Source organism: Micromys minutus (assembly GCF_963924665.1).
Source record: "Micromys minutus genome assembly, chromosome: 25".
NCBI classification, from domain to species: Eukaryota; Metazoa; Chordata; class Mammalia; order Rodentia; family Muridae; genus Micromys; species Micromys minutus.
In genome coordinates this window covers 3,707,097-3,724,757 of record NC_137960.1, presented here as the reverse complement: position 1 = coordinate 3,724,757, position 17,661 = coordinate 3,707,097, and the positions used below count along the sequence as shown (strand labels likewise).

The 17,661-nt window shown below is 55.1% G+C and overlaps 1 protein-coding gene across 5 annotated transcripts in view; it reads left to right on the top strand.

Annotated features, from left to right (window-relative positions):
• GRM4 (glutamate metabotropic receptor 4) overlaps positions 1 to 17,661 on the top strand; it is a gene marked incomplete at both ends in the record, with an annotated part of 91,379 nt that overhangs the window by 56,569 nt on the left and 17,149 nt on the right. For 3 of the 5 annotated variants that reach the window (XM_080937593.1, XM_080937591.1, XM_080937590.1), the window contains 3 exons: positions 4,637 to 4,772; positions 7,124 to 7,278; positions 8,789 to 8,929. In XM_080937593.1, coding sequence (XP_080793719.1) covers positions 4,637 to 4,772; positions 7,124 to 7,278; positions 8,789 to 8,929 — 432 coding nt within the window. The remainder of the gene's footprint in view (positions 1 to 4,636; positions 4,773 to 7,123; positions 7,279 to 8,788; positions 8,930 to 17,661) is intronic. The other 2 variants (XM_080937594.1, XM_080937592.1) reach the window with 1 other exon arrangement.

Here is a 17,661-nt window from a genome sequence, read left to right as displayed (position 1 = left end):
GCCAGTTGGTTCAGTGTCCTCCTGGCTGGGGGCAACCTGCCCAAAGGCCTGTTGTGGGGCAGATGTCAGATGGGCAGATCCTGGGAGGCCCGTGCTGTGGTAGCCGCTGCGAAGGTCACACATGTTGGTGTGTGTGCCCGTGCACACAGTGCAGACACACCAGGGATAAGAAGGATGAGGGGGTAAGGCAGGCTGCGCTGGGCCTCATGGAGAAGAATTTTGGGGCAGGGACAGGCAGAGTAATGGTAGAAGCCAGGCCTGAGTGAGCTGTAGCCCAGACCTGAGCTCTGTGTAGTGTTGGGTCTGGAGTAGGGGTGAGGGAACCAAACCTGCCTCTCGCTTCCCCTCCCCCTCGCTCATCTTGGCGCATCCCCCAGGGGACAATGAGGCTGCTCACCCTAAATCTGACATCAGGGCTTAACATTTAGGCATGGCCTTGCTCTATAGCAGGACCCTGTCAGCTACTCACCCACTAACAGGCTATTTTCTATCTCTTTTCTAGGGAGCAGGCTTGAGGCTGGGGTAGCTGACAGCCTGGCTCAGAAAAGAAAGAGGGGAAGAGAAAGTAGTGTGTGCATGCATATGTGTCTGCACATGCGTGTGCATGTGTGACCACCCCCATTACCTCCTGCCTGCCCTGCTTCCTGCAGGGAGCCCAGCATGGCCTGGGGAACCCCTCCCATGCTTTCTCTCTTCAGTCTGACATATTCTGCAGCAATATAGGTTTTTCCACTTGACTTCCTGGGGTTTGTCTTTTCATTATTTTTTTCTCTGTTTTTACATTTAAAAGCATTGTTCAGAAAAAGAACAAAAATGAGGAGGAGAGGAAGAGCCCACAGGCTGCTACTTGGGCTGTGAGAAATTGAGGTGGAGCCTCTGAGGCTGGGGAGGAGCTTGAGCAGGTGGGGAGGAGCCTGAACAGATGTGTGGGAGGAGTCTGAGCAGGTGGGGAGGAGCCTGAGCAGGTGTGTGGGAGGAGTCTGAGCAGGTGGGGAGGAGCCTGAACAGATGTGTGGGAGGAGTCTGAGCAGGTGGGGAGGAGCCTGAGCAGGTGTGTGGGAGGAGCCTGGGTAGGTGTGGGAGGAGCCTGAGCAGATGTGTGGGAGGAGTCTGAGCAGGTGGGGAGGAGCCTGAGCAGGTGTGTGGGAGGAGTCTGAGCAGGTGGGGAGGAGCCTGAGCAGATGTGTGGGAGGAGTCTGAGCAGGTGAGGAGGAGCCTGAGCAGGTGTGTGGGAGGAGTCTGAGCAGGTGGGGAGGAGCCTGAGCAGATGTGTGGGAGGAGTCTGAGCAGGTGAGGAGGAGCCTGAGCAGGTGTGTGGGAGGAGCCTGGGTAGGTGTGGGAGGTGGGACCCCAGCCCTAGTCATTCAGAGGACACCAGGCTTACCCCTGCTACTATGTGTTTCCAGGTAAGACAAAGCCCCTCTCTGGCCTCAGACGCTCTATTCTGGTGTAGACTGGAGTCTCAGGGGTCCTTTGGGATGCATGTAATCAGAGCTGTTGAGAGGCCGTGGCATCTGACTTTGGCCAGCACAGAGGGGCCCTGGCTTGCAGTTGGCACAGGGCAGTTGAGGTCTGAGCAGTGATCCGGCAGCCAGGTTTCTGGTAGGAGGTTGGGTAGGTTCTGTGAATGATCACTAAAGGGGACCCAGGAGGTCTTTGCCAGGCTTGGGAACCTTAGCTTCCTCCAGGCCTCCTGGTCCTGTGTCTGCCTGGAGCTGAAACTGGTTATTTCTGGTCTGTCAGCCTGCTTTCATTGCTCTATACCACAGTGTGGACAAGCAGCTCTTGATGAGGTTCACTGAGAGGCTGAGGGTAGGGGAAGAGATGGTGCCCCAGGGCGGGTAAGAGTGCAGACCACAGTGATGGGGGCAGGGGCTGGACACAGAAACCCTGTAGCAGCATGGTTTGTGACTGTGTGTGTGTGTCCAAATAAAGGCCATGAGGCTGTGCACATATAGTCTGGTGTGCACACTCCTGACCATGTGCACACGTTCATAATCTCTCCGCACTCCACTGAGGTGACTGAGACTTTGGCAGTGGGAACCTTTCCTCTCGTTCCCAGGGGTAGCTGTGGAGGGCAGGACTTTCTGGATAAGGAGAGCTTCAGGTGAGAGGACCTTAGTCTGATGGAGGCTCTGACCTCGCTTGGCCTCTGCCATGCTGTTTGCCGGCTCTGAGCCTTGGCTTCCATGCCTGTCAGGTAGGGATATTCAGATTTGCCCTGGGGTTGGGTAAGCACACACCCCCTTTCCTCCACCCCCACTACATACACTAATACCCTCACCTAATTCTCTTCATAACCTGGAAGCCATTCCACCTTCGAGAGCCTCAGTTTCCCCATCTGTCTACTGGGAATGCGGTGTAAGTTTTGGGGGGGGTGACTTTATGTGGCCTTTGTTAGGTCACGATCAGCTTATGTGGGACACTCCATAAATATCACACCTCCAAGGCCACACACCACACTCACTTCCTATGACTAAGGTCCCCCTCGCTGAGCCACTGCCACCTAACCCTTTCCCGCAGCGGGCGAAGGTGAAGCGTGCAGGTGAAGCGTGCAGTGCACCACAGGACAGCATGTGCCGGCCCAGGAGTGTGACTTAACCTAGTGCTCTCTCCCTGCTGGAGAGCGATACACTCCCCACTTCTCACTTCCCTCCTTGAGCCAGGAGGCCCATCCCCGCTGCCTGGGCCAGCCTCTTCCTCTTGTCCATCTGCCTTCCCAGATGGGGATGAGGACACGTCGCCATTGGCCCGTTTTCTGACTGGAGGGAGAGCATATGGCGGCTTGGCAGGAGCTGAGTGTTAGAATACCGCCAGCCAGTGAGCGCAACAGCCTTTCCGAGCTCTGTCTGAGGCCAGGGGCTGCAGGGGTGAGGCCCTGACCAGAGACCCCGAGCCTGGCTCCCTGGTCCATAGGAGGTCTTGCTCTACTTCATGTTTGGAATTTGTTAGGTATCTAAGTGACCCGAGGATCTCCCCTGCCATCCTGTGTGTGTGTGTGTGTGTGTGTGTGTGTGTGTGTGTGTGTGTGTGGTGTGTGAGTGAGGTGCATGTATGTGTGTATGGTGTCTGTATGTGTGTGTTGTGTGTGAGTGAGGTGCATGTATGTGTGTGTTGTGTGTGAGTGAGGTGCATGTATGTGTGTATGGTGTCTGTATGTGTGTGTTGTGTGTGAGTGTGTAAGGTGTGTGTGTTGTATATGTGTGTGGTGTTTGTGTGTATGTGTGTGTGAGGTCTCTGTGTTGTATGTGTGCATGGTGTCTGTGTGTGTTGTATGTGGGTGTGAGGTCTGTGTGTTGTATGTGTTCATGGTGTCTGTGTGTGTTGTGTGTGTGTGGTGAGTGTGTACCGTGTGAGCTATGTGTGTTATGGGTGTGTGTGGTGTGCATGTGGTTTGTGCACATGTGTTGTGTGTGTGGTTTGTGTGTTGTATGCTATGCTTACTTTGTGTGTATGTGTGAGGTATGTGTATGGTGTCTATATGTGTGTATGTTGTATGTCTGTGTAGTATCTGTTTGTGTTGTGTGTATATTATGTGTATGTGCTGTGCATGTTATGTATGTGTTGTATGCATGCGTTGTGTGTATTCTGTGTGTGTGGTGTGTGTGTGGTATGTGTGTGTGTGTGCACATACGTGTGCCCTGGCTGAAAAAGCCACCTCAGTGAGTCTTTGCCCATGTGGGTGTTTCCATCTGGCGATCCACCTCCTGCCCTCTCTCACTCAGCTGCGTCCTCTCCTGAGGAAGCTTCCTGGAGCTGCCGCCTCCTGGCCCTTCCGTGTGGTTCCTGTCCGGCACACTGTGAGCGCATGCAGAGGTGGCCAGCATGTGGGGCGCTGCATCTAAGCACAGAGATCAGGTGGAAGCCCGGGGGACACAGGATGATAGCTATGGAATTGGCCACAATATTTAAGAGAGGGGCGGGCTGAGGGGAGGACGCCCTTCTGAGCAGCACCTATAGGAGAGCAGAGGTCCCATGGGAGGGAGCACAGGTGGGCTGTGAATATGTCTCAGGGCAGCGTTCTACCTGTGCTCACCTGAGAGATGGTGCTCCCCGGTCTGCTGCTCGGGTCAGGGTGCATCCTGGGACACACCCGGCCCTCCCCCAGGACCTCTGCTATGCAGAGCCTCTGGGACAGGAGCCCTAGGAGGTGTGAAGGCATGGGTGTGGGGACGCCAGCTACCAGGATGGTCATTCTCAGATTTAATCCTTCAAAGAACCTTCTGAGGTGTTCCTGATAAAAATAGCCAGCGCTTTCAGGTACTCGCTGTGCACCAGACAGCGGGTTTGTTCACGGTTTCCACAAGAAGCCAGTGAACTAGGTCGCCCTCTTGTCTTCGCTTTATAAATTCAACGCTTGAGACACAGAAAGCTTGCGTGACTGCCCTGAGGTTACCCAATGACTGGTAAAAACCAAGATTTCAAATAGGCGGTCTGGCTCTTGCTAGCCTCAGTTAGGGAAACCGAGGCACAGAGATTTATCACATCTTCCGTGTTCATGCTGCAGCTGGTGTTTGTGACCCTGGTGTGACACACTGGGAGGTCAAGTGAGAGACGTGGTCACAGCCTCCTGGGGTGTGTTGGGGAAGAGGGAGGCTCAGGCTTGGGCTGATATCAGCCGGGCCTCTCCACACAGGGGGCGTGTGCATTGCTCAGTCGGTGAAGATTCCACGGGAACCCAAGACGGGGGAGTTTGACAAGATCATCAAACGTCTCCTGGAAACATCCAACGCCCGGGGTATCATCATCTTTGCCAACGAGGATGACATCAGGTAGGGTGGCCATGCCAGACAGTAGCCCAGGCATGTCCCACTGGTTGCCGACCTTCTAGGGGGTGGGGGAGGGGAAGGGGGTGAATCAGAGTGGTTGGATTTCCAGGCTAGATCCAGATGCTATAATGGGGCTCCTTCATGCCTGTTTTCTACATCCCTTCTGCTAACCATAGGCACTTTAGGGGAAAGGCTGCTATCTTATGGGCTTACAGCATGATACCCAGTTTTAACCTGCCAAAGGGGTGGCCTCTGCCAAGTTTTACAGTCCCTCTGAGGCCCTTTGCTGTTTAACAAGACAAAACAATTCCTGACCAGCAGTGTTTGAGGACCAAGCGTAGGAAGGTGCTCAAGGCCCAGTGAGGAAGTGATGCTCAGAGGCTGTAGGCCGCAGCTCAGCCCTGAACTCTGTTTTTGGTGAGCTCAGGACACAGGCTTGGGCATGTTCTCACTGTAGCAGGCTGGTTCTTTCCTGGACCCCAGACTCTTTCAAGGACCGTGGAGACCCTGCCAGCCCCTTTGTGTCTGCACAAGGGTCACAGGTCACAAACTCAATGGCCCTCTGCAGACCATCCCTGCAGACCAGTCTCTGCTTCCCTCCTTTTCTGCTTGCTTCTCACTTGACATACCCTCCGGTAACCCAAGTGTCAGGTCCCTGAGGTTTTCCTTTGAGAGAGAAGCCACTTCGGAGCAGAAGTGGGGTGGTGAGACTGTTTTCACAGCCTGGGTTCAGCAACCCCATCCTGGTACCCTCTAAGGCTAATGCTGGACCATCTTTCCTCTTTTAACCCTTTCCCACACCCTACCCTGGAGTCCTGAGTTGCAGCAACACAGAAAGGCACCCGGGGCACACTGCAGGGGTAGAGGAGAAAGGGCCCACTCAGGCTAGGGTTCCAAGCAGATACAAGCACTATGGAGACCCTCTGGGATACGGTATGAACCTCCTCCTTAAGGCACGAAGCTTCCCCAAATGCTGCTGCCAGAGCTCTTCTTGCCCTCTGGGAAATGGTTGCTAGTGGCTAAGCTTCTCTGAGCTAGTCCCCCCTCCCTGCCCTGCTCACTCACATCCCCAGAACCAGGCCCACCTCCAGTTGTGCACCTCTCACTTTGGGCTCAAGGGGTACCAAGGGCACCCCAGTTTAGATGAGCCTTTGTCAGGAGGGAGGGTGAAGGTCTTCGTCCCTAGGGAAGGGGCTGGATGGGACTCTCTTGAGCCACACGGACAGCCTGGCAGAAGGCAGGCTGTTTCTGGAAATGTTTTCAGACTGAGGTATAAATAAAAGCAGGTGACTGGCTGGATGTGGGATGAGATCCTGGCTCCTCTTGGCTTCTCGGATGCAGGAAGCATTAACAGGATGGAGGCTGTGGTTCTGTGTGCCGCCCCGGCTACCATTAGTGGTGGCCCAAGGTGGGTGGTGGCCTGCTAAGGGGTCAGGAGTTGGCAGAGAGACAAGATCAGGGACCCAAGGTGACCACAGGCTGTCTTGGAAGCAGGTTCTGGGGCTTGGGGATAGTAGCTTCTTTCCAGAAGTTTAGTTTCTGCCTCCCCTGGGCTGCTGCCTGCCTAGGCCCAGCACCCCGGGGGCCATGGACCCTGTTCCTCACCAGAGAAGAGCAGGAACGGTCTTGGTATCTTTCTCCCACCTGGGAGTCTATGACTCTTCTAAGTTCTAGTTCCCTTCCAAGGGAAAGGGGTCATAAGAGCTGGTCTGGAGGGCTGTCTGTTCAAGGACAGGGGGGTACCCTATGGTCCCCCCAGCCCCGTGGTGGGCCTGGCATGTGCTCTGTGACCAAGGCACCCACCTGGAAGAAGGTGAGTTCTGGAGGCAGCTGAGGAAGGACCCAACTTCTGGAGTAGGAGAGGGTGGATGGGTGGGTGTCCTGTGGGTGTCCATGTGAAGATGGCCTTGGTGTGGGGTGGCCTGGTACCTGGAGAACATGTTTCTGAGTGGACATGGGTTGTCAGAGAGCATCTGGAACCCAAGTGGGGCAAATAAAGACTTGAGACATCGTAGTCTTTGCAGAGGCAGATGTGGACCCACGAAGACAGGCCTGGATGAGCAAAGCCACTGTAGACAGGCAAACAATGGGGGGAGGGGTACAGGCCTGCAGGACTGACGGAGACTTGTGAGTCAGGGGTGAGGGATTCAGATACATACAGCCGGGGACTGAGCGTGAGCTGTGAGGAGGATGGGCGTGTGTGTGGGTATCATATGTGGCTGGGAGCAGGGGTAGCCACGAGCTCTGGACTGAAGAATACGGACGGAGGGTCCAGATACAGCCCGGGGTTTAGGCACAGGCTGGGGCATCTGGGCAGCCATACATGTGTGGGCTGGGTTGATGTGTCCCCACAGGAGGGTGCTGGAGGCAGCACGCAGGGCCAACCGGACGGGCCACTTCTTTTGGATGGGTTCTGATAGCTGGGGTTCCAAGAGCGCCCCTGTGCTGCGTCTTGAGGAGGTGGCTGAGGGTGCAGTCACCATTCTCCCCAAGAGGATGTCGGTGCGAGGTAGGCCCAGCAGAGGGGCAATGGCGCCCCTCCCCCACCACCCCTCAAAGTCTCCAGTTCCGCCTTCTGTTCCTCGCCCTGTCGTTTGTCTACAGCCTCCTGCATGCAGAGGCCCCCAGCATGACAGACTTGGAATGTAGGCCCGGAATTGCCCCCTGGCTTCTCAGCTGCTTTGGATTCTGGGATGCATGAAGCCTGTGTCATGAAAGTGCCTCTTATTGGTTCTACCCACCCTTCTCCTCTTTGGGACTTTTCCTTGTCCAGGAGAGGTTGCAGAGAGAGGCCTGCAGGACAGCATGTTTGGGTGTGGCCAGCTCAGGGCCAACAGCTAGGGTTGGATCTCCTTGCTCTGTCCTGCCTCTCCTCCTCTCTGCCTTGCCCACATCCCTTCCCTGGGATGAAGGCCACAGTCATCTTAGGAAGGAATAAGCCTCTCTGGCCAGAGGCTTGCAGGGTGTATGGTAATGGCCTGACTGGGCAGGACTCAGTCTCACGGAGGGCTACAGTTGCCTCTGTTCTACTGGTTGGGTTGACAGGCTGGGGAAGGGAGCTCAAGAGTCAGCCCTCATCCGTACTTCCCATCACTTGCCGAAGGTCACACAGACTGTCCTCTTTTCACCTTGAGGCCCAGCCGGCACAGTCAGTGGAAAATTCCATACCACCTCAGCCACAGTGAGCCAGGATGAGCACAAAACGACCCTAGCAGCTGGCTGACTGGTGTGGTGCGGCAACCATCGGCACCTGCCAGCCGGGCTCCTCATCTGGCTTCCCAGCCATTCTCCACTGAGCTGCCCATCCTATAGCATGGCACAGCTGGGATTTGAACCTAAGATTTAATTACCCCTTCTCTCTGGGACACCGGGGGAATTTGAAGGATCCTGGTTCTCATCCGTTGGTTTTTTTTTTTTTTTGTTTTTTTTTTGACACAGTCTCACTAAGTAGCCCTGGCTGTCCTGGAGCTCGCTCTGTAGACCAGGCTGGCCTTGAACTCACAGAGATCCACCTGCCTCTGCCTCCCTAGTGCTGGGATTAAAGGTGTGGCTGGGATTATATCTGACCACTGGGTCTCCTCTGGATATATGATGGTGTTGTAACACGTGGATGGCGTCCTTGGAGTCTGTTGCATGGAGCCCAGGGATGCTATTCAACATCCCATAATAGTCCCTGCAACAAAGAGTTACTCAGCTCCTCCATAGGCCAGACTTCATTTCTGCTACGCCACTGTTTCCTACAGTGGGGCCTGATCCAATGGGGTGTCTCTGCCAAGTAGGCTGTGACCCTAAATGTTATGTGCTCCCCTGGGACCTAATCCAGCTCTTTTTGTTTTGCATGGCATAAAATGACACCATGTTCTGTGGCTTGTTTGTTTGTTTGTTTATCTGCCTGGGCCCTAGGTCAGAGGATGCCCCTTCCCTTCCTGCCAGCCCCCTCCCCCCCCATAGTTATTTTCCTGTTGTGTGTGGGGGGGGAGGACAGGAGAGGAGGCTCTGACATTCTCACTTCCTGCCAGGGTTCGACCGATACTTCTCCAGCCGTACGCTTGATAACAACAGGCGCAACATCTGGTTTGCCGAGTTCTGGGAGGACAACTTCCATTGCAAGTTGAGCCGCCACGCGCTCAAGAAGGGAAGTCACATCAAGAAATGCACCAGTGAGCATGCGCCTGTGACGGGGCCTGGGGAAGGCGGTGCTCGCCCGAATGTGGGGTCTGGGAGGTGGGGCCTGCAGGGGGCGGGGCCTGTGGGCTACGGGAGGTAGTACCTGCAGAAAGTGGGGACTTTAGGGATGGGTCTTCGGGTCTTGGGGGAGCCTTGGGGCTTTAGGGAGGCCAAGCCTGCAGAAGGTGGGGCTGTGGGGTGCAAGCATTGCCTGCTGGCAGTGGGGCCAAATGTTAGGCCCCCGAACTCCCGCCAATTCTGGCTACAACCCAGTTCTCTGGCCAACTCTGAAAGACCCAAGAGTCTAGCTTAATAAGGACCCCTCACGTTTGTGGACATGCAATAGACTCATTCTGAGAGCGGAGTTTGTAGGGCTGAAGGGACGGCCTATACCGAGTGTAGGGTGCAGCCCGCAGTGGCCCTGGGAAGACAGAGTGGGAGGGACCGCTGCGCCATGTTCTCTCCGGAGAGCAGAGCTGGAGGAGGAACAGGCTCTGGTGGCTCGCCCGAGGAGCTGTCCAGTTCTGACTTGCCTGGGTCACCGTGCTAGACTGACCCTGCATGGACAGTGTCCACTCCTGACTGTCCAGCACCCCTTTGACCCATCAGCCCCCCCCTCCCCTGCCGGTCCCTCAGCACACGCTAGGATGGCTCACAGACTGTCTGGGCCTGTTCTTGTGAAGGATGGCGAACAAAAGAGTCTGAATCCTCATGGAGTTTTTATTCTAATGGAAAGACAGATGATAAACAAGATAAATAAATCATGGGCTGTGTCAGAGGGAGATGCGCGCTAGAAACAAAATCCATTTGAAAAAGAGTGGAGTGCCGTAGGGGGAGGGAGAGCAGCCCTTCCCAGCCACCGGGGATTCGATGTGGGGGAAACAGGACTCCCCCATGGAGGAGTCTGGTGGGGAGAGGTCTGAGAAGGCGTCTTTTCCCTACAGGTGCCAGGGGCTAAGGCCCGAGCTTCAGGCCCCTAAGCTTGCAGCCTGGTGCTTGCTGCTTATGTACTTGGACCCAGGTCCTGAGTGCTCTGGGTCAGCAGGAATCCACTCTATGCCTCTGGGCTTCAGTGCTGTGTCCCTGTGGCTCCTCCCCGGGTGGGGGGGAGGGGAAGATTTCTGTTCTGTTTCCTGTGTTTTCTGGAGTGGCCTGGGCAGCTTGGGCAGAGCGGAGCTGGAGACACGTGGCCAGGAATCCTTGGTGGATTGAGGTTTCCTAGGGCAGGCAAGGGTAGCCAGATGAAGTAGGGAAACAGGGGTCTGGGTGAGTGAGGAGTACACCGCCCCCTGGTGGCCACAGCCTACATGGACTAGCAGATGCTGGCCAGTAGGGTCCTCCCGGGTTCCAGTCAAGCTCACAGCCAAGCCCTTGGTGTCTTACTTGCAGAATAAGTGTGTGGGTGTGTCGAGGGTCAGTGTGTGCAGCTGCGTGTATGTGTGTGAGGAGATGGGCCGTGTGTGGGCCTGAAGTGTCAGCTCATGTGTCCGGCAGGAGCCTGTTTCTCATGTTTCTACATGTTAGGCTTCATCCTCCCAACCCTAGCAACCCCTGCAATTCAAGTGTGAAAGAGGCTATGGAGACTCAGAGAGGCTAAGAAACAAGCCAAGGGCTGCACAGCACTGATCAGGCAATAGTCACAGTAGCCATACAAGAAGTTTAGGCATGTGGTGCCAGCATTCGGGCTGGGGAGATGGCTCGGCGGTTAAGAGCATTTGTTGCTCTTGCAAGAGGACTCAAGTTCAGTTCCAGAGTAGCTCACAATTTTCCGTAACTCCGGTCCTGGGCATCTGATATTCTCTCTGGCTTCCACAAGCTTTGTGTACACACACACACACACACATACACACACACACACACACACTCGCAGGCAGGCAAATCACTCATGTTGCAAACAAAAAGTGAAAGGTACCTGTGGACTGACACAGAGGTTGTCTTGTGACCTCTGTACACACATGTGCATGTGTGCACCTCCCTGCAAACACGCACACACATGCATGCACATCTACAACACATACAAAGAAGTACAGACATGCCAAGTAATGAAGGCTGAGCCCTCACTGGCAGGCCGGTCATGTGTTCTGTCCATCCTTGCACTCTCCCTGTGTCCCTGTGCGGGGTGACACATTGTCTGGTGAGATGTCCTGCTCCAGTGTCTAGGTGAGGACCAGAGCTTTCTGGAGTCACCTCCTGTCACAGGCTCGGGTAAGACTCTGGCTTCAGGCTGGATAGAGGCCTTGGAGGCCACTCAGGGTGGAACCCCGAGACTGGCTGTCTATGGTGTAGGCGGGCAGAGGTCTTCTCAGAGTGCAGAGCCTTGCAGGGTGCCTGGGGCAGTTCTGCGACCCTCTGGCTTTTGCTTGTTCCTCTGAGAAGTAGGAGTGATGTGAGCTGTCCCTGGGGGTCTGCAGAGGAAGTGAGGTCACTAACACAGATACTTTCTGAACTGAGAAGGGGAAGCCGTTCAGCCTGGCTGTGCGTTAGAGAGCCCCCTGGGGAGTGCTTAGGGTCCCCATCAGGGACCAGAGCCTCATCATGGGTGGGCTTGGCTTTTTAAAGCTCCCTTGGTGACTTTAATGGGAACTCGGGGTGGGGCATTGAATCTGAGGTTTAGCCCATAGGTAATTAACTGGGGAAACCCACGAATTCTCACAGGGACTCTACTAGGGCAGTCTGGCCCCTACCACAAAAGCTTGTATTTTATTTAGAGGGAGTCTCACAGCTTGGGTTGGTCTTAGAGTCTTAATGAGTGGAGGGTAACCTTGAACTCCTGACCCTCCTGCCTCCACCTCTCAAGATAGATATTATAGATATGCACCACTAGGACTGGCTTGCTATTTATGTATTTGTTTTTTTTGAGACCAAGTCTCACTCTGTAGCCCAGGCTGGCTTCACATTTGCAGCGATCCCCCTGCATCAGCCTCCTTACGGCTGGAAGCACAGTACCCAGCATGCTTGGGGTTGCTGAGGGTCCTGAGGGAGTTGTTCTATGCGGGCACCTGGACTTTGTAGCTAAGAGGACAAGAGGGTGGCAGTCATTGGCTTGGGCACAAGAAGATAGGCAGGGTATCGTGGTGGGGGGGATCACCTCAGGGAAGACCCTGCGTGAGGATGAAGCCTGAGCAATGGAAATGGTCTAAGGGTGCTGGGTGCTGACCGGGCTGTGGGTGTGGAGAGTACTGGGGGCTTAAACTGATTTGTCTGCTGTAGAAGATGGAGAAAGGGCTGTGCCATCCCAAGGGTGGGTGGTCTCGACTATCAACAGTGCTAAAGTTGGCAGGATGCAGTTTGCCTCTGAGCATCGTGGTCTTGGAGCTGAAGCAGGTGCCCCGTCCTCCCCCCACATCTCCCACTTCCTTTTCCTTCCTCTAATCCCAGGGCCTCTTTATTTAGCACAGGAGTTGTGTCCCCCGCTGTCCTGGAGCCTGGATTCTAGCAGTCTCCCTCACCAACATTGCTCCTCTCCGGGAAGTGTGACTCCACAGTAGCCTCTGCCTGTCTGGGTTTCACGGCCCTGCCTGCCCTGCCCCGGATCTCACAGGGAGCATGGACTCTTGCTGTGCCCAATCTATGTCCTTCCTATCCCGGCAGGCATGGGTGATGGGCGGGAAGCTGCTGGAGGATGCTTAGCCCTGTGGCTTCCGGGTGGGGGCAGCTTTGTTTGGGAGAAGATGGAGAAGAGGCTGCATGTAGCTCGAAGACCTCCCTGGGGATAGTGGGAGTACTTGGATGTCCCGGGTACTTGGAGGACAGAGAGAAACAGCCCTCATTCCCTGGGCATCTGTCGAAGTGGGGACTGTGCGTGGGGGGTGGGGGAGACTCAGAGGTCTCAGCCTCACCATCAGTCAAGACTGTGCAGAGAGGGCTGGCGTGCAGGGACAGGGAAAGGGTGCAGGTAAGGCAGGCAGGCAGCCTCTCGGTCTGGTGTTTTCCTGACACAGCTGCGGGAGCTTGTAGACCCGGGTGTGCATCACGCTGCCAACACTTGCCAGTGTGACCTTGAGCAGGTCCTCATTTGTAACTGGCACCCTGCCACCCTGCTCAGCCTCCAGAGCCCCAGGACGGGAATGGCTGTCCCTCACAGCCTCCTGCGGGATGATGGGAGCTGCCCATGGGCTGCTCACACCGAGGGAAAAGGGTCACAGAGAGGGGCAGCTCTGTGGCTGTCAGACCCAGGCGGGCAATGCCTGCTACCTGCCTCCTGCGCGCCCAGCCCCTCCCCAAGAGTGCTCTGAGCAGGCTTGGGAATTAAAGTCATAAACAAAGCAGATGTGGCATCCGTCTTTTTGACAGCACTGCCAGCCAGGTGATGGCTGAGCCGAGGAAGGCTCGGTTTATGAGGAGATAGGAAAAATTTACTGTTGGCTGCTCTCAGGGGCTGGAAGTCCGGAGAGGGAGGGCAGGATGGGATAGCTGGGGCTGTGTAGGGAGGGCTAGTTACCCACTGTGCTGGCTGAAGTTAGAACAGCCACAGCTCTCTCAACAACTAGTTTAAACTGCATTCATTCGTGTTTTTATCAAGATCTACTCTAGGATCTTTTGCATTTCATCTTTATGGTAACCCATTTTACAGATGAGGAATTGAGGCTGAGCGAGGTTAAGGACTTAAGGTCATACAGGTAGTAGCTGACAGAGCTAGGATTTGACCCAGGGCTTTAGAGGTGTCCCGTCCCAGGCTTCCTTGGCCTTCTTGTAGGATCTTCTACCATCTCTTCCATAGAGGACCGTGGAAGCCTTCCTCCTAGGAATGGGGGAAGCACAGTATTTTGGGCTCACCTACTGTCCACCAGCCTGGCGCACATTAGGAACTTCTAGTTGTTCAGCTGTTTGGTAGCCAGCGGATGCTGGGTCCCTACTTCAAATCCTTTTCTTGGTTCTTCTACCAGGAAATCATTGGCTTTTATCTGGAGGCTGGAATGAGGCTGGGAGGTGGCTTAGTCATTAGAGTGCGTGTCGTGCAAGCCCGAGGAACTGAGTTTGGTCTGGGACCCATTTAAACAAGCCAGATATGTTTGTGCCCGTGATCCAGGTCTAGGGAGGCAGAGACAAGCAGACCCTGTGCTCCGTGGCCAGTCAGCCAGGCCTACTCAGGGAATTCAGACCAGCGGGAGACCCTGTCTCAAAACAGAAACAAAGATTAAAAATCCCAATGTGAATGACGTCCTGAGGAATGACATCTGGAAGTGATCTCTGGCCTACACACACAGACACACACACTCATATACACACAAACACACACATTCACACACAGATACACATACACTCATACACAGATACAGATGTACTCACAGACACATATACACACTTACACACAAACACACAGACATTCATATATAGACACACTCACACACACATCCACACAAACACACACATTCATACACAGACACAGATACACATACTCATAAATAGACACACACACACTCACACACACATAAACACACTCAGACACACATATGCACATGCTCACGTGCACACTCACACACTGATGGACATATAAACACACATGCACAATCTCATTGTGTGTGTGTGTATGTGTATGAAAAAGAGAAGAGACAGAGAGAAGAGGGAGAGGCTAAGTGAAGGTCTAGCCTGTGCTAGTTCCACCGAAAGCAGACCTGCCTTAGATTTCTCTGGCAGCCTGGTCAGGTAGTGGTGTAACATGACAGAGAGGAGAGAGCCCATCCTGAGGGGACTTTGGAGGAACTTGGGAGTTCCTGGGGGCCTAGGCAGGTTGCACACTTAACTGGGAAGGTGTCCTTGAGACTGGGGTGACACTCAAGAGGGAGAGAGAGCACGGTGTGGAGAGCTGGGAGAGCCCATGCCAGGGAAGGGCAGTGTGTGTACAGGTCCTGAGGTGGGCTCAAGCCATGCTAGGAAGTCATGAGACTCCCACAGTGCTGAGGAAGGGCAGGGGTGGGGGTGGGTGGGGATAAGACTAGAGAGGTGAGGGGCGTGGCATGGGTCACTTGGTGACTAGCAAAGCCTTGACAAGGGGAGTGGTGGGACCCACCCAGTGCTCTAACCGTCCCTCTGTCTGCTGGGTAGGAGGCTGTGGGATGGATGGCGAAGATGACTGTAACCTGGGCAGACAGTGACAGGGTCAGGGTCAGGGCCTGTCAGTGGGGAGCAGGGGTCATGCAGGGGTCAGTCTGTTGGCAGTCTTTCACTGTGGCTGGAGAGCTTGCTGAGGGACCTCAGGCCAGGGAAGGAAGACAAGAAGCCAAGGCTGAATTCACCTCACCTGGGTGGGGCAGGGTGGAGGAGGAGTGACTGAGGATGGGCAGGAGCGGGGTCAGCACAGACAGCTCTGAGCATCGGCAGTGAGCGTGCTCAGAGGAGAGCCCTGCCAGGAAGTGAGGGAAGCCCCTGGGAGGGAGTGGCCTCACAATTGCATGGTTTGGGGTGCAGCAACTAGTAAGCTCAGCCAGCTTTAGCAGGCACCCCTGCAGTGGCCTGCAGGTCCCCAGGGAGGCAGGCCCCACAGTTTTGCCACCATACCTTTGTGTCCCCCTCCCCGACTCCTGCCGGCTCTGGCTCTTCCTCACCTTTTTCTGGCCTGTCTGGCCTGGAGGAATACATCTGTATTTTCAGCATTTGGGAGACAGAGACAGGATGATCACCCTAGTTTTGGAGGCTGGCTTGGGCTATAGGGTGAAACCCTATTCCCACAAAACAAAACAAACCCCGAGACTAACCAAACAGAAACACGGACATCAGGTGTGAGACCTGGTCGACCTCGGAGGACTGAGGGGGACATGGAACCAAGTCTGTCATCTCGTGGGATGCGGGGATGATGGATAGCCCGTATGTGCTGTCTTATGACGGTGTTTGTGTGTATTGTATGTGTGTTGATATAAATGTCTCTGTGTGTGTGTGTGTGTGTGTGTGTGTGTGTGTGCATGCACATAAACACGTGAGTCTGCATGTCTGGGGCGGGCAAGGCTCAATCCGGAAGGGGTCTCCAGGAGTGGCATTCAGGTGGCGGGGTAGGGCACGTGGGGGAGTGAAGAGACGTTGGACTCTGATTATTTCAACCTTGAAAACTCATTCCGATTACAATTTACAACCTGGCGACAAAGGCCGCAGTCTCTGCAGTAACTGCTGCTCAGGGCTTTGAGGGAGAAAATCCTCCCTCCGTTCCCAGCTGCCTGTCACCCGTGGCTGAGCCAAATGCATCTCTGCCTCGGCGTGCCCCGGGACACAATTAGGACATCTTCAAACTGTTGCTGCTGTCACCGCACCATGTGTCTGGAATTTATCTCCTCCCGAGGCTCCTCGCAAGCACGTGGGCTCACCTCCTCCCAGAGCTTCGAGGCTTCTGCTGGGCCCGGGGTTCCACTCACCTGTGAAAGGGAACACTGGTCCCCCCTCCCCCGCCTACCTCCCTGCTTTAGATCTGCAGACAGGGAATCCCTTGTGTTGTCTTGGGCCAGGCGCAGGGAGAAAGAACAGTATGGAGACCCCTGAAGAAAGAGGTTGGGGTTCAGATCACTACCAATTGAAGGGCACTTTGTCCTGCCATTATTGCCTTCTGGGGGCCCAGGCCTGGAGTCCAAGGCTGGGAAGGGAAGGGGACGAGAGCAGGGGAGAGACAGAGAAGAAGACGTAGAAGCCTCACTCACGGTCTGGCTCATTCTTGGTAAAGGGTCTTGCTAGGTGTCACCTGTACCTGGGATAGTGAATTGAGGGGCCAGTGGCTGGCCCTGGGATCTGCCAGCCGGAGAGTCAGGAGTCTGCCCCTGATCCCTTCCACGGACGGTCTAGTAGAGACAGGCTTTCCTGCTGAGGCAGCTTCTGGAGGAGGATGTCTTCGTCCCCCAGTGACTTATGACCCCAGCGGAAGCCCACAGTGGCCCGGGAGCCAGTGCCCCATCAGGGCTCTGTGAAGAGGTTTCATGGGAGCCAGGGCCAAAAGAGGCCAGGGGGCAGTGAGCCTCTGAGCCACATTTCCTGCTGTAGCAGCTTCCAGCTCCATTCTGGATCCTTGCCTGGTAATTTACTTCTTGTCAGATGCGCCATGAATAGAGAGGTGGGGACTGTGAGGAAATGGGGTTCAGGGAGTAGGTGCGGGTGCCAGGAGGGGGTCCCGGCTGGGATATCTAGGGCAGGCTATTTGGGAACGGAGCCCAGCCCCCTCTCTGCTGACTTCTCTCCTTCTTGGCTCTCAGCACCCATGTTGGAGGCTCTGACAAGAAGACAGGATGGGCAAACTGGAGGATGTGCGTTCTGCTGCTCCAGCTGTTTGCTTCTTGACCTAGAACTGACAGCGATGTTAGGAAATTAGACAGTGAGGCTCAGAGGCAGCACAGGCCAAGTGTGGTAGGAGAGGCGTGCCGGCTAGCTCTGGAGGTTGGGGTACTTGCCCCGCCACCCAGAGGTCCCATCATGTCTGTGTAGCTGGAGTACCTGTCTCCTGGCTTCTGTTTTCATGTTTGTGACAAGATGGTTGAGGCAGGTAGCCAACATCCCAGTCCTGGGACATTGCTGTTTGACATCTCCTATGTCTCCGGCAATGAATACCTATCTACTCTGGGTGAGTCAAGGAGAGTCCTAAGGGACTAAGTGGCCAGGCCAACTCCTAGTGACAAGTGCCACAGTCCCCAGCCCTGCCTCCTAGGTCCAGGAGTTTGTGATTGTCTTTCCTGGTGTGAAGGGGTTGGGTAGCGGGGCACATGCCGTAGATGGGCAAGTGAGCCCTCCCTACCTCGGGTCTGCTTCTGGGGTG